General features: G+C 34.8%; 2 protein-coding genes across 2 annotated transcripts in view; one reads left to right on the plus strand and one right to left on the minus strand.

The window, feature by feature from the left end:
• Nucleotides 1-1,635: 1,635 nt before the first annotated feature.
• On the minus strand, nt 1,636-2,786 carry LOC115235294. The gene is made up of 3 exons (XM_029806964.1): nt 2,633-2,786; nt 2,128-2,349; nt 1,636-1,968 (listed from the first exon to the last, which is right to left on the minus strand). The coding sequence occupies exons 2-3, from the start codon at nt 2,338-2,340 to the stop codon at nt 1,636-1,638; spliced, it is 546 nt and encodes a 181-aa protein (XP_029662824.1). The 5' UTR covers nt 2,341-2,349; nt 2,633-2,786.
• Nucleotides 2,787-9,938: 7,152 nt separating this feature from the next.
• Nucleotides 9,939-22,558, plus strand: part of LOC115235286 — a 21,291-nt gene continuing 8,671 nt past the window's right edge. The window contains exons 1-21 of the mRNA XM_029806957.1: nt 9,939-10,155; nt 11,124-11,374; nt 11,718-11,922; nt 12,125-12,346; nt 12,482-12,631; nt 12,814-13,162; nt 13,667-13,797; nt 13,867-14,112; nt 14,281-14,533; nt 14,742-14,957; nt 15,139-15,307; nt 15,486-15,662; nt 15,970-16,108; nt 16,417-17,771; nt 19,547-19,706; nt 20,002-20,046; nt 20,118-20,227; nt 20,377-20,590; nt 20,961-21,138; nt 21,210-21,362; nt 21,656-21,989. Of these exons, the coding sequence (XP_029662817.1) occupies nt 9,961-10,155; nt 11,124-11,374; nt 11,718-11,922; nt 12,125-12,346; nt 12,482-12,631; nt 12,814-13,162; nt 13,667-13,797; nt 13,867-14,112; nt 14,281-14,533; nt 14,742-14,957; nt 15,139-15,307; nt 15,486-15,662; nt 15,970-16,108; nt 16,417-17,771; nt 19,547-19,706; nt 20,002-20,046; nt 20,118-20,227; nt 20,377-20,590; nt 20,961-21,138; nt 21,210-21,362; nt 21,656-21,989 (5,252 nt within the window). The 5' untranslated portion in view covers nt 9,939-9,960. The remainder of the gene's footprint in view (nt 10,156-11,123; nt 11,375-11,717; nt 11,923-12,124; nt 12,347-12,481; nt 12,632-12,813; nt 13,163-13,666; nt 13,798-13,866; nt 14,113-14,280; nt 14,534-14,741; nt 14,958-15,138; nt 15,308-15,485; nt 15,663-15,969; nt 16,109-16,416; nt 17,772-19,546; nt 19,707-20,001; nt 20,047-20,117; nt 20,228-20,376; nt 20,591-20,960; nt 21,139-21,209; nt 21,363-21,655; nt 21,990-22,558) is intronic.

Below are 22,558 nucleotides of genomic sequence, written 5' to 3' on the forward strand. Positions count from 1 at the left end.
ACATCGCTTTTTGTAATCGTATCAGCGCAACGTGCGTTGTAGCCTGAGGCTACGGTACCTTTCTACCCGACAAACGAGACAGGGGGGGTCTGTAAGGAGGCCCCCGGATTATCCGTTAACTAAAGGAATATCTTTTTTAAAGTCACCTGTGCCTCGTTACGCGCTCATCACTACGGCGGATCTACGTAATATCGGGTGTACAATCTTATTGCAGGTCACGCGCCGCAGAATTACACTCGATCCTTCCCCTCGTTCAAGATGACCCGATAAGATCGCACGTCTCGTTCGAACAGCGAAGCAATTTCGACATGTGGTAGCTTAATAAAGGCCTCTTCTCCTGGAAACAAATGATAAATAAGCTCATCATTCTCCTCATCTACGCGACTAATAAGGAATCTCGTGGATGTCGTTTGCATAATTAATCTGCACAATTTTGTCATTTTGTTCGTTAATGCTATATTGTATTTGATGCAGTATTGTTAAAAATTCAAGAATGAAAAATTTATGTCTTTTTATTTTAAATATAAATACGAATTTGCTAATATGTGATGTGAGGAATAAGATACTATCTTCCGCTCGAAATTTTTTGCTTCCGTACCCCTCGATATTACTCGCGTCGAAATGAGCAATGTGGAAGATTAAAGAAGAAACCCATAATACGTTCGATGCGCAAACAACACGCTCGTGAAATATCCCAAGATGCCCTATAATTCGCGACCCATCTCCGCGAATTTACGACCGGCTGCATCGATTGGTAGCGATCATAAATACAATATCATCAATCGATATCCACGTACGTTGAAAATACGAAAAATCAAAAAAATAAATAAAGAAAGAACATATGCGATGTGTGCATGTTCGATCGTGATAGTTTGACTCGCGATGCGATACTCATCGATGAGTTACGTACATACATATGTTTGATGGTATGCATCCGTTGCATTCCCCTCTCTCTTCTGCCCATATATATCCCAACGGTTCTCATCGTGGATACATTTTATGTAATGACACCGAACGATCGCGAATGCGTTAACCCCGGACGCGGAACGGTCGCCGCTGGATTGGCCGATCGCAAGGGCAACTCGATGCCGAGAGTTGCCAGGACCAATCGGGAAATTACCTTGTCGCTCGTGATCGGCGATCGGCAGGAAGGATCATCGATCTCTCGAAAACGGAGACGCGCGATCGATCGGCATATGGAGAGGATGAGCGACGCGAACCAATCGTCCGTAGAACGGTTTAGAACGACCGCTTTTGTGCGAATATTTTCGATTAAGGAATCTCTGTCTCTACTCTAGGAAAAATTGATGATTTATAGGAATTTTTTTTTTCGAGGATATTAAAAACTGATCTTTGGCGTTTTGCATGTATTTTTATTATTGTCAGTATTTATTAATATTGATCATTGGATTGAATATGGGAAAAAATTGTTCAAATTTTTATGCAACAAAAAACATGATGTAAAAAAATTAAAATCTGTTAATTGAAAATGATAAAAATTTATTAATATATGTGTAATTAATAATATAAATACGAATGTATTTTGAAATTAATCAATTAATTAAATTACTTTTAAATATTTTGACTACATTTCAGTCATTCGTCTATTGCGGTTTAAAAATTAAAAATTACCATTTACATTAAGAATATTCTATTTTTTTGCTTGTTTTGATTACTCGTGCTAGTACTACATACAGGTTCTACAGGTGCTACACTACAGGTCTTATTACACGACTTCTTGCATAAGTCAGAAATTTCGCCACGGTGCCTCATTTCGAATCTTTGTATCCATTCTATTGATGCCGCTTTAAGTAAATACCACAGCGGGTAACGCTGTTCATCTATTTTCCACCGTTTGAGATATTTATAAGCATGTAGTGAGGATTCTAGCAAAAAACAAGCTCTACAAGAGCAAGATATGAATTTTTGTTCTACCAACGATTTTAAATGTTGCCATAATTCTTCTTCCTGTGGATATGAAATGAATTCTTCTTCTATATCTCTAGTATATACATAATTCGAGTCAGTAGTATGTTTAAATATTTCTCTGCTAAGAATCCAAGGTACAAGTTTATATTTGGCTGCAACTTTTATTACCGGTGTCGGGTTAGTGGAGTGTTCTGTTACCTTATAATCGTCTATTGCTGTCTCGTATAATTCTTTTTCTTGCAAATATACCCTTTTTCTTTTTACAATTTCTACTGTTAATTTTATCATATTCTTTTCTTCACCTTCTGGTATGGTATCTATAGATACATTTTTATTTAAAACAGCATTTACTCTCACATCGATTTTATCCCTTATATCGAGATATTCTTGAATTTCTTCCCTAGTGGCCATTACAATAACCTACAAAAAAAAGCTAATATAGAAATACATAAAAGCATGTTGTATAATTATAGACGAATTAATTGCTATATTACAAAATTAATATTATATGACCGTGACTTTCGTCTCACATTGTTCTATTAGCTGTGATTGTATTTATAAAAACTAGATAGTATATGTTTTCTTTTTTTAAATTATGTATAAAATACATAAAACACAACAATTTCAAAATGTTTGTATATATTTTTGACATAACTCCTTAAAAGATTGGAAGGAATACAAAGTAGAACGATAAAATACTTACAGAATAAATCAAACAGCAAATATATCTACACAAATTTCTTTTTACAATTAAGATACCGTGCGGAGCGTGTACTTTATCTGATTATACTGGCCGTGTGTCGGGTAGCTATCTAACGCGGAGCCATGCAAACAAAGAAGAAGAAGTATTTATATAGAAACAACATTGAAACGATATTGTCACAAAATAAACAAATTTAAAACTGGCAGGATAATGTTACAAAAATAAATAGGATATTAATTCAAGGTCTCATAACAGTACATGTATCTTTTCTATTCCTCAGAAGATGTGTTTGAAAACAATATTTTGATTTTTAATCTTTAGCACATTTTATTCGTGTCAGTTAGATACATAAAAATATATACGTTAAATTTGAGCAGTATATCACATACACATATCGACATATAAGAGAAAAAAAAATTAACCATCTAAAAGATTCCATTTTTCGAAATAAAAAAAGTACTGTTGAAGCTGAAAAGAAGCAAGAATGTTAGAAGTAGATAGATTGCAAAGATCTCAAATAAATATTTAATGTCAGCTTAAAGAAAACCGACTTATATTATTTATATGTTCTTGCGAATTATTTTTGTCGAGATTAATTTTTTTTTACAAAATCATAAACGAGATATCTCGATATATCACGGAAATCTATCCACATGATTTAAACGGGGCTGAACGTTGACGCTTTTATTACATCTCGCACGCTCTATTTTACACGTTCGCGCATAAGAGCGCAAGTAAACTGTTACTTTCATCGTTCTACTCGCCCGAGTCGCTTTCATGAGCTATGATTTACGGTTAATAGAGACAGAGATCGCGTACGGCCTACGGTGGAAAAACAAATCGACCGGTCGTGAGGAGCAGCTGGTCGGATGCAAATCGCGCGCGACGGACACACGCGGGTTTTCGAGTGGAGAAGGATAAATGTATGCCGGATCTCCTTCGGCGCTTCCTCGACCCTCGAGCCTCGAGAGGGAAACATCTGACCGAGAGTTATGCAAACCGAGTCATTTTCCAGTTACGCATGCCTGCGTGGCACGCATGATAATTTGAGCGGACGTCTGCTTGGCGCAATAACAGGTGTACTTTGTGCATACCGAGAGAGAGAGAGAGAGAGAGAGAGAGAGAGAGAGAGAGGGAGAGAGAGAGAGAGAGAGAGATGAATCAGATATAGAGAGCACGTAACTCGTAATCCTGTCTATTATGTCGAGTTTTTTCAAGCCTTGAGTAGGTTTATATTGGTGAGCGAAAAAGTATCTCGACGAGAATCATCATCTGTTTTGCCTTTAAAATTGAATCACATTAATAACCCGAATTAATTAACTAGACTAGCCTGTTCCTTTTTAGATCAAAATTTTTTACTACATATGATATAGATACCGGAAAAAAATTTAATTTATCGCACAGTCTAATAAGCAGAGTCATTTCTAATTTCATTTTCTTCTATATATACTTTTATAAATATAAATAGTTAAAAATAACTGAGACAAAGAAAAATTAAAAATATACAGCTTTCTATATTATATGAAAAGTAAATAAGCTCGAATGATATAAATTTGCGTATTGCTGGAAGATTACAGATTGTAATATAGATTTGTATGCCGTGTCCGAAACAAGTGCTGTAAAACGAAAAGAAGTTTTTAGAAACTTTGCATAAATGTAGAAATCGTTAAAATTAGTATAATTCTTCGTGTATACTAGTATAGTTAAGAGTGTCGTTCGGGTTTCCTCTCGAGAGAACCGAAGGCGCGCGCCCTCGAGGAGTTGACGTGAATTTCCATAACGCGTCCATTAGTAACCGTCGTCGATTGCGGATAATTGGTCGCGGAGAGACCTCCACTTTGCGTTTCCGTAAGGTGCCCGGCGGATTTTTTCAACGGCGGGATTACGGATAATAATCGGCGGCGTGCTGGTTGACCGCAACGCCGGTCCGCCACGCGTCGTTGTCGTACCCAGGTCCCAAGTTTATACCTTCCGCAGGTGCTTTCTACGGATTTTTGCGTCGGCTGAAAGCCTGTTCCTTTTTAGATCAAAATTTTTTACTACATATGATATAGATAACGGAAAAAAATTTTATTTATCGCACAGTCTAATAAGCAGAGTCATTTCTAATTTTATTTTCTTCTATATATATACTTTTATAAATATAAATAGTTAAAAATAACTGAGACAAAGAAAAATTAAAAATATACAGCTTTCTATATTATATGAAAAGTAAATAAGCTCGAATGATATAAATTTGCGTATTGCTGGAAGATTACAGATTGTAATATAGATTTGTATGCCGTGTCCGAAACAAGTGCTGTAAAACGAAAAGAAGTTTTTAGAAACTTTGCATAAATGTAGAAATCGTTAAAATTAGTATAATTCTTCGTGTATACTAGTATAGTTAAGAGTGTCGTTCGGGTTTCCTCTCGAGAGAACCGAAGGCGCGCGCCCTCGAGGAGTTGACGTGAATTTCCATAACGCGTCCATTAGTAACCGTCGTCGATTGCGGATAATTGGTCGCGGAGAGACCTCCACTTTGCGTTTCCGTAAGGTGCCCGGCGGATTTTTTCAACGGCGGGATTACGGATAATAATCGGCGGCGTGCTGGTTGACCGCAACGCCGGTCCGCCACGCGTCGTTGTCGTACCCAGGTCCCAAGTTTATACCTTCCGCAGGTGCTTTCTACGGATTTTTGCGTCGGCTGAATTACGGATAATCAACTTGTCTCCCCGCCGTTACATAAACGTTCTAGCCTTTTGCCGATCGCGCTAATTTGGCGCGCTCGGTATCGTCGAATGATCGCCGATGCGGAAAATCGGACTTTTCGATCTGCTTGAACGCATTGCGTAATTCGGTGGTACGCGGTGCGTTTGCGGAAAATATTCGCAAACATACCGCACGGACGGCCAGGGCGCAATCAGTAACATGCAACACGTTATAAACCGATGTAATGACAAATAGCTGTACCGCGATTCGAGTATGTAACCGTAGGTCTGTTCTTCACAGCTGAACTGGCTGCACCAGTTCAGAGCCCATCCTTCTCCTTCCAATGGGGAGAGAAAAAGATAAACTCTGAACCAGTGCAGCCAGTTCAGCTGCAAAGAACAGACCCCGTGATCTTTCGATAATTTCTCGTTTAGCAAGGTCTTTTTATTTTATTTTTGTAATGATCCTTTAAATCATAATTATTAAAAAATATTCGAATTTTTTTTTTTAATAAATTTTTGTTTTATTAGTGTATTTTACCATTACCAATTTATATTTATTTAAGTACCAGATTTAATATAATTTAAATTTCATAATATATATACACAAAATACAATGCATAAAATTATTCATATTATTCAACGTGCAAGTTTCAAGTTTTTACGCCATATTAGCACCTTTATCAAAGCCTCGTATACATCTTCTCTTCACAGTTATAATTGGAAGAAAGATCTCTTCGCGCTCGCATTGACATAATTAGATAACGTCACAGTTAGATCCAGTCTGCGGCAGAACATCCGTTTGTGTATCATTCGCTCGCGGAACGAATATAATTGACGGTTGAGATTCGACGTTACTCACTTTCATCAGTTAACATTTCAACGCAAAATGAATGTAAATTTTAGAAAGATCTCTCTTTTTAGAAAGATCACATTTTAGAAAGATCTGTTCTTAACATTTCAACGCAAAATGAATGTAAATTTTAAGAATAATAATTTAGAATAGTAATTTAGAATAAATTTTGTATAAAATCGACGATCTATAGTCACTTTCACTTTTATTATAGAATAAAATCATATTTTTAAACAAGAAAACATAAACTTTCCAACTATGTACCAATTTTTTGCTTCTCTCGAGAGCATAAGGCGAGAAGAGGCTCTTTCTCGTTTTATTATACCACGGACCGTTATATAGGGTAATCGAAACCTACTACGGCCGAATTTCGACATGTATATAAAAATATAACGTATATTATATATAATATAATTATATATATCCAGCATATAAATAATTTTCTTCCTTCTACTCTCGAATGTAAATATTACATTGGTCGTTCTCGTCTGACGTTACCGACATCATCCCTTCGCTTTCTACGAAGCGCCAATATTGCTCAAAGTCATCCCCGACTCTGGCGCCTTCGCAATCACCTTTTCATCGTTCCTTAGAAAGGCAAGATCGAATCGTCATCCTCGGCGGAATCAGTCTTGCCTTTTTGGCTTGGAAAACACGCAACGACGTGGCGCGCCGTTGTATAGATCGGGCATTCATTCATAGAAGCCAACCTTCTGTCATAATGCTCACCCTCGAGGCGCACCCCGAACGATAAACGGGGGTGCGGGCGGCGGTGGTGGCGGCAATTCGACCCCGTCTCTGCGATAAAGGAAGAGAGGGGTGGCCGGCAACCCCGGCTTTAGTCGCGATGTGCGCGTCGTCCCGGCGCAGTTGCTCCCCGTTTCGCGTTTCCACGGGACCCCTCAGTCGTCGAGCGAGAATCTTATTAGATTCCCTTAAATTTTCGAAATAATCTAACACGATAAAAAAGTGACAGTGATGATGAAACAATTCGATTAAAGAAAGTTGTAAAAAATAAGCTATGCATTGAATTATTAGATCTTGTCTCGATCTCAGGTGGTATAACTTCCACGGTGTCATCATCATTATAGTGTTGACAGCATTCTCCCAAAGGAACGATCGAAGAATATGGCGAAGAATATTTATTTTTCGTTGTGTTAAGTTCAAACATCGTGGCTATGGATGCTTTTCTCAAGAGAGATCCTCAGAATTCAAATCTATAACAAAATAATTATTAGAAAAAGAAAAATTAAAATCCATTACATTCCTTATTTATTAAAAAAGGGGAAAAAGAGAAAGAAAAATAAAAGTAGTATTAGTTTCTTAGCGTCTCGTAAACACTGTCGGCGTTCTCCCTTTCGGCGGGAGGATAATTTCGTGTCCGTGGAGGGTTGACCCTCGGAACGCGCGAGGGATGCGCGCGAGGGTGTTTGTACGGCGTGGATAGGCGAATCGGTAATTTTGCGTGTGGTGGCCGGGCTCTCGATATCGATTCCAGAAGGTCGTCGCCGCCGAAGTAGCCGCGCACCCTCGGTCCGTCCTTCGGTTAACGGCAAGGCAGCAAGACGTGCTTGTCGACGCATCGTTGCGCGCGGAATCGATGAGAGGCAAGATCGATCAATAAAGTCGGAGCTGACGATTGAGCTCATCTACTGTGCTTTGATCCCATGCGACCAAACTGCGCTGGGAAAGATGAGGAATGCATCCGGATAAGGCCACTATGTGAGTAAAGTATGTTGATATTCAAAAAACACATAAAGATTAAGAAAATATTTAAAAGTATCTTTTATTTTGGTCTTTTATGTTATTATTGAGAAATATGTTAAGATGTTTGATAACGGTTGGAGATTAATCAAATCCTGGATAAGTTTCATAAGATTCATTTAGAAATAATTGAGACCATAGATGATGAATGAGATCTTTCAAGTTTTAAGTAAAAATAAAATTGTACAGACCTAGAATTAATTACATTAATTAATTGCATTGACTTAATTTTGAGTTAATATTTCATTCAAATCTTCTTTTTGCGTTAGAAAATAAAATCACGGATTAGATTTTAACGATCAAGAGAGATTTTTAATTAAACACAGAGGAACATAAATAATATAAATAATATTGTCAATTACTTTCCGAATACATTTTTTTCTTAGTTGAGTTAAAGATTTGCTTGGGAAAGAATATATTCTTACTCAATATATGATATAAATAATAAAAATAATTTACATAAATACCGTTAAAAAATTAAAAGAGTTTATTTTCGCTACAAGTTGTAGATATATTTTCTGCATGTTTTGTGACTGTCATTTTTAAAGCACTCGATGTTACCCCATGGCGCCTCTTCGATAGAGGGGCGATGTTTATCTCAATATATCAATGTTAATCACCACCATGCATGTCTGCAGCGATAAGCAATGTATGTCTGTCTGCGTGCGGTTGGTATTCCCTTTCGCACACGGCATCAAACTCATTATTCCAATTGCATAATCAAGCCAAATATCACTTCCTACATCATTCCGACACGTGGACTGTCTACATTAGACATTATTTATCATCTTAACATTAGTCATTGCAAATTCTGAATACTAATATTAAACAGAATGCTAAAACAAATTATTTATTTTATATAATAACTTCTTTTAATTAATTAAATAATAAAAAAAGTAATAATACAATATAATTTTACTTTTTTGCCTAATGAAAAAGAAAAACAAATTACAATAAAGGTAATATAAAAAGTGATAATGTTCTCCGCAGTTTCTAATTCAATATAGTTTTCTTTAATTAATAGTGATATTATATATGTATAAACACTTTTTTCTAGTTCTTTAATTATCATATTTTAAGTAGCAAGAGATTCATGTACAGATCGTGGTTTCTGGTAAATTAACGGTAAGAGGAACGCAGGCAGCGAGAAATCCTGATTTTAACAAGCACATTTATGGAAGGGTCCATCCATTTTTACGCCACGGTGAAAAGAATCCTCAGGGGGTTCGAGACACCCCGCGGAGACCAGTCACGTTTTTCACAGATATGTGCAAATATTTTTTGAACATCTGTATACATTGAAAAATAATTTAGACAAACACACACATATATAGTTTAAAATATAACTTAAAATAAATGAAAAAATTTAAATAATTTGTTGCTGAAAGGAAAGAATATTCTTAAAATAAATTTAACTAAAAAATAAACATAAAGATTTCTATATAAATAATATTTATATAAAATATTCTTCTCATAGCTACCACATTTTATATCATATCCTATAAAAAAACATAAAGATTAAGAAAATATTTAAAGATATTTCACTTAAAAATAAAAAAATTTTTAATTATTTAATATGTTGAAAATATTTAAAAGTATCTTTCATTTTGGTCTTTTATGTTATTATTGAGAAATATGTTAAGATGTTTGATAACGGTTGGAGATTAATCAAATCCTGGATACAAAAAACACATAAAGATTAAGAAAATATTTAAAAGTATCTTTTATTTTGGTCTTTTATGTTATTATTGAGAAATATGTTAAGATGTTTGATAACGGTTGGAGATTAATCAAATCCTGGATAAGTTTCATAAGATTCATTTATATAAATAATATTTATATAAAATATTCTTCTCATAGCTACCACATTTTATATCATATCCTATTGTGCATTAAAAATGCAAAATTCTATGTTAAATATATTAATCATCAAATTTGTAAATGTTATTTATATTATTCATTAGTTTTGCAAACATTATCTTAGATATGAAAAATCGTATCCTTTATTACGGTCGACATGGATGTATGCGTACATGCGTTTTCTGAAACGGTATAGGGACGCGGTCGATCGATACGAACGCGAAAGGACGATGCCCGATTTCGATTTCCCTCCGAGAAGCGACTGCGGGGTCGCCCTAAGGGTGCAACACGTGCAATTATACAGGGCTGCAGATTTTCAGAAGCGAAACGCGGGGGTGCAAAACGCACGCACGCAGGCCGCCCGGTGACTTTGATCGTTGGCCCAAAGCGAAATTATCCTGCTACCAGCATTAGCTTATTTGCATATAAGAGACACTGCCTTTGCATCTAAGAGTTAGCAGCGTATATATCTTGCATTAACATATGCGAGGATCACTTGCATTTTGAAAATAAAATTGAAAATATCATTAAATTATATAAAGTATTCTTTAATGTTATTAAAAAACGCTAAAGTATAATCAGAATGTGGCATTTTTCTAAGAACACGTAATGCTTAAATCGCATGGTGTGCACGATAGTTATCGCCAGAGTTAAAAATATTTTAGATTTTATGGAAACATCCATTATTCTGGCTTACCGTGACATAATCTGGGTTACGTTGGCTTATTTTCTTTGAATATAATCTAGCATGTTCTACTTTATTTAAAATTATTTTGTATCAGAATTACATTAGCTTAATTGAGCTATAATAATTACCTGTGTACCTTTAATATCAATTTAACTTTGCCAAAATTCTCAATGCTATTTTTTTCATCACTCTTAGCAGAATAGGGACGCAGAATTATTATCTTGTCCGGGGCACCGAAATATCTCGGTTAAGCCCTGGCAGTCATCAATGAAGAGCCGGACATGAATTGGACATCCGAACGGATATCATTGGGATTATTAATCATCCTTCTTCTAAAATGCGGTAATAATCATTAAACTTTTATATTTGCGGATATATAAGAAATGCAATATCGTACCCTATAAAAAATTGTACTAAAATTATTTAATGTAAAAGATTTAAAAAATAATAATGCTGTATAAAATATTAAATTTGTAGTTAAAATACCATTATTTGTTCATATGTTTCTATTAAATTAAATCTAATTTTAGATAACATACTGCGTTTACATTTTTTAATTTAATTAATTAATTATTGATTAACAACATTGCTATTAATAAAGGAAGTATTCAGTCTTTAGACTCGTGTTTACCGGTTTCAGGTATCACGAGATCGATAGTAGACGCGAGGGAGCCGATTTTGTTAAAAGTTGTCGCTCCTCCGTCCCATATAGCCTTGTCCGGCGATGTGACAGTTTTGATCCTAGATTCGGCGGAAACAGAATCTTCCATGATATTCACCAATACCGTGGTCACCAACGACACAAATGGCACGAAGAAAGATGAGAAAGATAAAATCGATCCGGAGAAAAATGAAATTAATGGGAGTCACGAACCGCTCGTGCTTAGGTATGTAAGAAAGCCATAAAACAATTTAACGAACACGTAAAGCGTCTTGAAATATTCCGTAATTTACACACATGCTTAAATAAGTGCGACAACGAGTATTAAAATAAAAAAGCACACCGATAAAATAAAGTTATCACATTTACAATTACACGTCTGCAGAGAGTCGTGAGATAATTTTTACAAATATTTCCTAACATTTTCTTCGAGGCATAAAATAATGATAAAATAATAATTACAATTTTAAGAAGAAGAAGAAGAAGAGAAGAATTAATTACGATTAAAACGATAAGATTACAAATTGCATTTACATATGTCGTGCGTTTTGTTCGCGTATTGTTTCCAGAGTACTATATGTCGATGGCCTCACGTCAGAATTGATTGGTGATTTTCCTCTCGATACCTTACCGCATAAGGGTGAGAATATTTCTGTGATAATACCTTGTGGTGTCTTCTCGCGTGGCGGAATTTATACACTACGACTTCAGTACAAGTTCTCAACCGTGGCTGCCAGACACAACACTGCCATTGCTGGGCTGCCTGAAATTGAGGTGAGCACATTAGCTAATATTAAAGAAAAAAATTATAAATATATAATTGCAATAAAATGTATATATAAAAAATCAAGATTTAAACTTACGTTCTGGTTTTATACATTTTCTTCTCGAAGACTATTAATGAACTGTTAATAAACGTTACATGTGTGACATTAATGATGCCAGGAGAATTTATCATAATTGGAATGAAATTTAGATGAGCAGTGCCTTAGATGTAAAGTGGCCAATCCCTTCTCTGCTCCTGGAATCCCAACACTTCGGTACATATCCTAGTCAACCGGTAATAGCGACTATAAAGTACAATGGAATCTCATGTGTGCCTGCCAACGGCGTCCCCGTAGCGGCTTATACTTTGCAGCTCATATATTGTGGTACCACTCCCGCCGCCTGCGATCCACAGAATAACAGCCGCACGCAAGTAAGTGCTACATATGTAAAAGTAATAAATCATATATGTAAACCATGTATGCGAAAAGTATATGCAAGAATCTTGCGTTCATCAAATGATAAAATTCCTCGTAATCCACTCTCTCATATTTTTATATTTTCCTAGGTGCTCTATTACGAAGAAATAAACGGCTTCACCTCGCCAAAGGTCATCGAACTAAAGTGCGATTTTTTCGGATTAGCCGGAAATTACGCACTTAGATTAAAGGCCTCGGACATTAACCCTTCCGCGCCGACGACAAGCGCGTACATAAAGGTAATTGAGCTCCTAACTCTAAGTAATTAAAACGAAATTATCATCAGAGGACGTTAATTAAAAAAGTGATTATTACAAGATAGTAAACTATTAATGTACAATTTGCGCGCTTGTTGCACTTTAAATAAATTAATTGGGAAAAACATCTATAAGACTGCAATTCTCTCCTCTTTTGCATGCAGGTGGAATGGTCCGACGAGTTCAACTTCAACGTTCATGCAAGATCGATCTATCCTTGCGAGGGATCGGCGGGCATATCAGTCCTCTTCCAGTATCCAGCGTGTCGTCTTCAGGGCGATCGCGTGCGTGTTTATGGCCGCCTCCGGGCAGACGTGAGTTCCCTGGCGCCGCCGTCCGCGTTGCATTATATCGCGGAATTGAAGGCGGCGCCGGGCAAGCATTCATTGAACTTCGATTGCGATATCTTCACCGAGAAGTTCATCGAGTACTGCTTCGTTTATGTGAGCCAAGCGATCACCGGCGCGATGGCGGAAGTAAAGCTCGCGTGCATACCCACTTACCCGCTTCTAGGTAAGCGACATGCAAATGCGCTCGTTTAAAAGCCTCTATTCTCGGCAGATTTATCACCTCTTAGTTACCGTCGAGATCGTGAGACACGTAAATTTGATTTTCTTAACGAGCCTCACGATTGTTCGTTGTCTGATCTAGGTCAAAAGAGACGATAGGATAAATACAATTTCCGATGGAATTAATCTGAAACACAAGTTAATTTGATTAGTATATTGTATTGTTATGTTTAATTAATTTTCCCGAGTTATAAATATCAACATCAAACTTATAATTTCTGAATCATGGATAATTGAACGGATCAAGTTAAATAATCTAAGATAATTAAATTTCTATGGATTAAAAATAATATAGAAGATTATAAAACATGTTCCACTCTTTCAAAGTCAAAGTTTTTAAGCAATTTTTGTGTCGAGAGACAAAAGTGTTCGATTTCTGAAACACATATCTCCTTATATATAAATATATAAATACTTTTCTTCTTTCTTATATTAATTATTAACGCAGAAAACGATGCGGCCGGTTGGGGTCCTTGGAGCGCGTGGAGTCCTTGCAGCAGCTCCTGTGTGGGTGGAACGCGTAATCGATATCGATTCTGCGATACACCACCCCCGAAATATGGGGCGAAATTTTGTCAGGTAAATTTAACGATATAATCGAGGAACGACAATCACAAGCAAGCTAATAACACACTTGTTCTGAAACAGGGAAAAGCGGTCGAGACGGAATCGTGCGGCGGCACCGGCAGAATCGATTTTCAGGAAGCGTGGAACACTGAGGGATGGGAGTGTCGACACGGAACGACATTAGCGGCCACAAGACCGGAAGTTACAGCTCAGGTCGGCCTTCAGTGTCGATGCGGTTGTATTATAAATTTCCATGATCAAATCTTAAATAAGATCCTAGCGGCGAATACACAAGCCTGTCCCGGTCGATCCTTCTGGCTGCTGCAGGTAAATTCTTTCTCTGTATGGATATAGTGTATTATTTTTATATTTGAAACAGAATATAATTTTTTTTTTAAATACTTTTAATCGCAAAAGATGAAACAAGTATAAGATTTTTTATCTCTTTCTGATTATTAAGACGAGATATCTATCGATTAATTTCAATTTGCGTAGGCAAAATCGGATTACGTGATCCGACTGCACTTGGACCAAACGCAATTTCCCTGTCCAGGACAATACTTTCGCGCCCGCGACGGTGATTCGCGAAGCGCGGAACTGTTGACGGATATTGCGTTTGACAAGAGCGGGCCCACAGGAACGATATTCTCCTCGGGTCAAAATTTGCTGTTGGAGTTCTTTAGCGACGAGTCGACTGCTTCGGGGGATTCCTGCGTGGGTGGTTTTCTGGGACACGCGAGCATGTTTCGTAAGGCTTATGAATTAACATAAATTACGATAAACAAAACAAAATTTTAATAGTGATGTGTTTTCAACAATAAATCTTATGATATTAAATAAATTAATAGAATTATTAATTACATTAAATTATCATATCCTTTAATTTATAACATCATTGTAAAAGTGTAATTGTAATTATTCGATATGCTTGTGTAATTTACACAATTTATTTTCAGAGAAACTATACGAAAAGAATAAGACGTTGCTTTCCTCGGAAACGAGTTCCACCCCTACTGTCGAGCGATGGATCTTCTGGGGACCTGCGCATTTGGCGACAGCATCTATTTTGATACTCATATTCTTTATATCTATTTTTCTAGCATTGCAATTTGCACTGAAATATAGAAAGTATCATATCGCAGAAGATTTGGATACTCTGAGCGAACAGTCCGGTGAATATCTTTTACTATAACAAAACAGATAGTTGAGGTGGTAAAAATTACTGCGTATTACAAACTTAAAGATTAAAGATAAACACAATTAAAATTAAATTGAATTAATTACAATTACAACAAGTATATTATAAGCATAAATATTAGAATTACTAAAAATATGCGAATTATTCATTCTCAGAATATATCGATACGATGGAACGAGTAAAATCGATGTCTTCTACGACATTAATCTCGGAAGTCGCGTCTTTAGTGGGATTGCCAAGGAAATGTACACCAAGACTTTCGAAACGTAAACTGGCTCCTTGTGCGGTAGAGGATGGCTATGATAGTTCAGAAACATTGGCAGAGTAAGTAATAAATTTATCTGATTAATATATTGCAATTAATACTTTAACATTTATAATGAAAAATGCATAAATATTACTTGATATTATGCTTTATTTATTCTATACACTATCAACTCGTTGAATATTTTATCGCGACCTACATTATCGCGTTTTATATATATATTTTTTTTTGTAATAGATATGAGGATGAAACCAGCTTGAGCTCTACTACTTTGAAAATGAAAGATAACGAAGAAAGCTCTATGGAGACAAGTATAATACCAAACAAACTGCATATTAATGATGAAACACCATCGATAATATCGGCCATTATGGCAGTTGGCCAGCCAGAAGTAAAATATGCCCAACCAGTCAAGTAATTATAATTAATTTATCAGGTTTTATGTGTAAAGATATGTTATTCTAACAATATCTATGTAAAACACATAGCTGGACAATATAAATCGCAAAATATCTAATAAATTAATAAATCTTGAGTCATAATTCATGCAATAAACAATTATTATATAAAATAATATTGTATATTAAATATAACTAAATTTTTGTTAGAGATAAAATATTTCAAGTAATATATCTCTCTTATCGTTAGCTATATATATTTTGGAATATCTCTGACAGTTGTGTGGATAATTAATAGTTTGTATGTTACTCACATATTGCAGATTACGCACTTTGGGATCTAACAGCCTGACAGCGGACAAGCCGATGTTGGACGATACGAGATGTGAAAACACAGCGAGCATCACCGACAGCCCTCATATTGCAAGACTTCATCGCTCGTTCAATCCTTTGCAATCCAAGGTAAAGAAAATTTAATCCGATTATATGTGTATTTTATCTGAAATGACATAAAACAGAAGTTAGTATATACAATCAAGAATGAGATGTAGAACTATATTTTTTTATATAATTTTAATAACATAACAATATTTTATTGTAATAATAAAATGTTTGAGAATAGATGTTGAACAAATCGAGACAATTTGAACACGATGAGAAATTTAAGATAATTATATAAATGCACAACCAGATAACATAATTTCGAAGAAATTGAGAAAGAAATCGAAGAATTATGCCGTCTTCTGAAAAGACCGTAAAATTGTTATCAGGATTCGTCGACGAGCAGTCCACTGTCAGGCGTTTCTACGTTACGCAGCGGTAAAGAGACGAAGGATCGTCGAAATCGCGAGCGGCTGCTTCAAGGACCGGGCTCGGAGTTCAGCCTGACTAATCCGGAGACGGATATGGAACTGGACTATTACGATTACAACGTAGCCAACGCCGGCGCCGCGCCGGGCTCGTACTTAGGTATGGATCCAGCTTTTCTCCTATGGATTCCCCCGTTGTCGATGTCTGAGGATTCTGAAGATCCATCTGCGGATCAACCGGATTGTTTTCAAGGCACGACGGCGAGCCCGGCATTGTTCCGACTGCCGGAGGAGATCACCGAGGGCGCGACCCTGACTCCGGCCGAGTATCGGCGAATGCGACAAAAGCTCGCCTCTAGTGTCGAGGAGACCAGACTGAGCAGTTTCGAGCAGAAGCGCCAAGACTCGACGTCTTCGTCCTCGTCATCGAAGAACGACTCGTCGTCGGGCGGTAGTGCCTTGTCCGAGGATAGCATCAGCAGCGAAAGCAGAGCCGTCAGGCTGAACGAACGCCTGCTGCCGATTCACCGGATCCTGGAAGACTCCAGGACCCGGGTGAGTGAAGAATCCTTGTGCAGTCAGCTTGCAACCGACAGGACGCAATGCATCATTCCTAATCGCCTTCAAGTCACTAAATTCGATCTCTCCCAGGAGCAAGATGCTTCATCGAAAGGTAGTCGGCAAGGTAGTTATGTAAATATCACCGATAACGTAGCGAAATCGGAAGATAAAACGGAGAAATCAAAGCAGACTTCGAAGAGGCATGCCGAAGACGCAATACTTCATCACGCTACTTCGAGGTCGTATGTAAATCAAAAGACGAAGGATGTTTCCCAAGAGGATAAGAGGAATCGTTATTTCAAGAACGAGAACACGTCCAGTAAATTGTCCGGTAAATCGAGTTCGAAGACACAAGGATGCGTGGATGGCAGAGAGAAGGATCTTCAGGATGCCAAAGACGGTTCCAGGTCGGATATCCTTCTGACGAATCTGAACGTAACGGGTGGCCAGTGCAAATACCGAGATTTCATGCAGTTCACGCAACCTCAAGAGACTAATAAATTGTCGGATTGTACTAATATTCCAATGATTGAATTCTCGGGGCCGCGATTAAACTCGCCAGCGACAGCTCGAAGACTGACGACGGACAATCTCAACATCAGTTTGTCCAAGAAGGAGATTCAGAGTCCGGATTACGGGGTCGAAAGCGATATAAAGGTGGAATCGCGCGACTTCTACGATCTGATCCGAGAAAACGAGGACGGCATCAAATTCGCGGATGACGATGACGAGTATATCGATAACAGAGCGAATCTGTGAAATCTATATTGTAATTATTACGTATGGTTACGCAATAAAGATCATTGCTATTTTACAGCTGAGAACATTGTATCGGCAAGATGACGCGTTTCGGAAAATAAGACGTTTTGATACGTTAAATGCTATATTTTTATCTTTATTTAATTGTATGAATATTTTTTTAACTTTTTTGTTATGTGTTATATACTATTCCCATAATAATATTCCCGTAATAATATTCTGCAAATATTTCATGTGTACTTTTTATTCATCAAATAATTATAGACAATAATGATCATGACCCAACAATTTAAAGACTTTAAAAGTAAATGACGATTAACGTGTCAATTCGTCTCTCATGATTACGTATAATATTTTTTCTTTAAAACGCGGAAGGACGGAAAAGCAAATGTAATTGCTTTAACCGCTATTTTTGTAAATGTGTAGATTACTTGCACAAAATATGTAAATATGTTTTCCGTCCATCGCATTAAATTATAGTCATTTCAAATATTTATAACTCTGCCTCAATAACTCTCGCTTTTATACTTTACTATTTATTATATTAATTATAGAGTTTCAAAGGCACTTCCTGTGTTCCCGATTGGAATATTGTACAAATTATTTAAAATGTTGTCAGTTAAGAATTAGATCTTATCATATTTTTACAACCCTGCTAATTTATATCTAATCTGGAATAATATTCGAGATTTGCACAAAAATCGATGCACTAAGAATTAAACGCACCGTATATTCGTTAATTTCTGTGATATGTTAATGTTTTGTGAAATTACCGCGTGTACACGACATAGAAATAAACATTTCTCGTATGTAACATTTCCATAGTCTTTCACTAAATTGTTATTAATTATAATAACGCAAAAAGATATCTCGATATTAAAGGTAAGTAAAACTGTTAATAAAATAGCTGATATTTGTTAGCTTGATATTTTATTTAGCAATAAATAAAAAACTGAAATTTTTTGCGGCATGCTGTATTTAAAACATTTTCAATTTCCTTGTCTCGATGTATTTATATTGCATTGTTTCTAATTTTATTCTTTTCTTATTATTTAATTATCAAAACGTTAAATACCGCGAGTTTTTACGTTTGTTCATTTTTGTGATCCCATTTTAAAGATTTCGAAAATATCGCTAGTTTCATTGCAAAACTTATCAATTCAAGATATTCTATAAAATAATAACGCAAGATTAAAGCATCAAAAAATTGTTGAATTTGATTAATTATTATTCTGTAATTACGATTGTCTTTACTGTGTTGGATATCATAAAGTTTTCAAATCGGTCGATATACTTTGGGGGCGTCTGGTATATCAGTATCGTCGAATGTCACAAATCGTTTGACAGTTATTCTGGTACAATAATGACGAGAATTAGTCGAATCAGAACCATTGATACGTACCGATCAAGATGAGGATACTACAGGTGTTTGGATTTTTCGTTATTTTCTGGCAATCCAGTACGTGAAACGATTGTCTGTGACAAAATAAAATTAATCGTGATATTACATATTTTTTTAAGTTTAGTAACATCCCAGATATATCATATAAATCTCAAAATAATATTTACATTATAATTGTATTATCTTACGAGAATTATATATTCTAATAAAAAATAATATTTAAAGTTAAGTAATATTAATCAATATTAATATTAATTAATATTAATAAAGCATTATATATGTGTTTGATTTATCAATTCAAATTTAATATAAAATTCTCTTGAAATTTTTTACAGACACTTTTATTGTCGCTAATTCGGATTTGTATAGTGTGGCACAAAAATGCAAAAATTTGGATGATATAACACTACCGCAATTGCGTCTTAAGAGACAGCTCCTTTGCAATTATGATACTTCGGTCCATCCGAATCATTTCAAGACCAATGCCACCCTCGTCTCTTTATGGCTGATGCCAAAGTTAATAGAATTAGTAAGAGTGTAATTATAAAAATATCTTGAATTATATAATTCAATTATAATCAATTATGAAGTAATAAGTTATAACGAGTCAAGCATCATTTTCCAAAAATGTAAAATTTATAAATTTTTTCATAAATTTAATTTTTCTATTTCTTAATATAACATGTGTTTTAATGAAATAAAGGTTTTTGCCACTATTAATTTTCACATACTCATTATTCTTTTTTATCACTCCATATTATTATTAAATAAAATATATATCACACATAGCGCGCATAACAAGAAATAAATTATTTTATTTACAGGAAGACAACTATGCTATATTATCACTGCATAGTTGGGTATCACTTGTAAGTATACAATTTTTATAGAAAGCATTATTATGCCTCATCCTTGCTTTAATAAAGTATTTTGTTAATAGACTTGGTCTGACCCTCATCTTACTTGGACACCGAGCGATTATGACGGGATCAATTTTATTCGTGTAAAGAGTTGGGAGATCTGGACACCTGATTTGAGTGTCTTCAACTCGTAAGTTGACTTTTTTTTTAATAACTGAAGAAAATTTATCTTTTTCTCTTCATTTTAAGATAAATTGCCTCTTGTGCACTAATCTTTTCAACTCTCATTTTTTTCATATAATTATGTAATATAAATAATTGTTTTTTCGATTCTTTTAGTGGCGATGTTTTGGACGATCAACTTCAATTACCTACGACGGAATGTTTACTCTATAGCGAGGGCTCCATTACTTGCGTGCCGGCTATGAAATTCGTTGCCAAATGTGATCCCGATTACACCTATTTTCCTTACGACAAATATCAATGTCGTATCACGTTTGGTTCGTGGAGGCATACAGGATTGGAAGTTGATTATCAGCTAAATAGAGAAGGCGTATGTATTTGCGAAGTCAAATTAATTGAAAATTATTTACTTTTGCAATTATTTAATCTATAAGTAGTTATAGAATATAATTAATCAATTTTTCTTACATAGAATATATTCTCCCTGCACATAAATATTACTTTTAATCAAACTTTTGCATTGTAGAATCAAGTGAATGCATCTGAAATTAACTAGAAAATGAAATATTTTCTTACTACGTATTTAATTAGCAATTTATATAATGCATGACTGCTATATAAATAAGAATTATAATATAAGAATAATTTTATTTCGAGACATTAGAATCTAGACATCTAATAATGTTTATTATGTTGACTGTAAACATTCTTGCTGTAAAATCAAAATTTTTTTTTGACAGATTAGTATGAACGGTTACGATAATGACACGAGATGGGATTTCAAATTTATAAACGCGGTGAAAGAGATAAAAACGCATAAATGTTGTCCGAATGACACTTTTCCAACAATTGATTACAATTTTTTATTGACACGGTATCATGGCATAAAACACATAACTAACGTTATACCTGCCATCGGTGAGCAATAGTTAGCGAGAGCAGAACCAAATAGGATAAAGCTAATAATAAGTACTCATGTTTCCTTCTAGCTTTGATATTTTTTACTGTAACGGTGCTTTGCCTGGATCTAAAATCGGTGGAACGAGTTGTATTGGCAAACGTCAATTTTATTTGTCACCTGCTCTGCTTATACAATGTGTATTGGCAATTACCTTACAACAGCATTAATATACCTAAGATAGGTGAGTAATAAGATTCATAAAGGATATAAAGGTAAAAAATAATAATCAATGAATATTATAAGTTTCAAAAAAAAAATTCTAATTTATATAATCTCAAAAAATCTACTATAATTAACAGCTTTAGCGTACATGAAATATTTACTAAATCAAAATAATGTGTTTAAAAGTTTATAATACATTGCAAAGGAAAAAATAACAATTAGTATTAAAATCAAACTTATAAAATAAATAAATAAATAAAATATATAATTAATTTTTTTTTTCGTATAATAAATTACTTTTATTACCTGTAGTTATCTTTTATTGTGAGTCCGTTGTTTTGGCTGCTTTTGTCATTATCTTAACGGTCTTGTTACGCAAATTGGAAGTCATGAACATGGAGATGCCAAATTGGATCTCATCCACGACAATGTTTGTTTTGAGCAACAGGACTAGTCGTTTTTTGATCTTGAAGGATGATGAAACCAAGATGGTAGATAAAGATACAATAACTGAAGGGAACTCAAATGTTCCAAAATCTGAAGTGGAGATAAAGGAACCATCTTGGAGATATTTTACCACTATTATCGATTGGTTGTCTTTTATCTGTGTGATCCTTACTTATATCATCACGTTGATCATTTTTATACCCATTGGTTAATTTATATTTAAAAATATTAACATCAGAATATACCCTCTATAATTTTTGTTACTACAACTATTGTTTTAAAAAATTTGTTGTTTTGAAGCACCTTTTAAAGTGTCATCATTTTTCTGCGTAATTCTCGCTTATCATTTTGATTACTCAAGTTAATTGATTTAAACCAATTAATAATTGTAAGTAATAATAATAATAATAAAATCCTTTTTTATAAAAATGAGATATATATTCTTTATCAATTTCCTTAATATGGTTAATATGATGTTATTTTACATAGTAATACATTATTTTATATATTTTTTTAAAGACGATAAAACGCAAATATAACATCTGTAATGACAATTTCTATTAATGTATAATCTATTCTGCACATACAAAATATGTAAATAAATCCCATTTCTTACATTGAATTGTAGTAAAAAAAATAATATATAACTAAAAAATTTTTAGATCTGTTTCCCAATTACTTTTCTTTTTCTACGTATTTATTTTTTAAAAACTTAGTATGTTTCTAGTTAAAACATATAAATAATAAAAAATATTAATTAATTTAATT

This window comes from Formica exsecta, unplaced genomic scaffold (genome assembly GCF_003651465.1).
Source record: "Formica exsecta isolate Colony F162 unplaced genomic scaffold, ASM365146v1 scaffold218, whole genome shotgun sequence".
NCBI lineage: Eukaryota > Metazoa > Arthropoda > Insecta > Hymenoptera > Formicidae > Formica > Formica exsecta.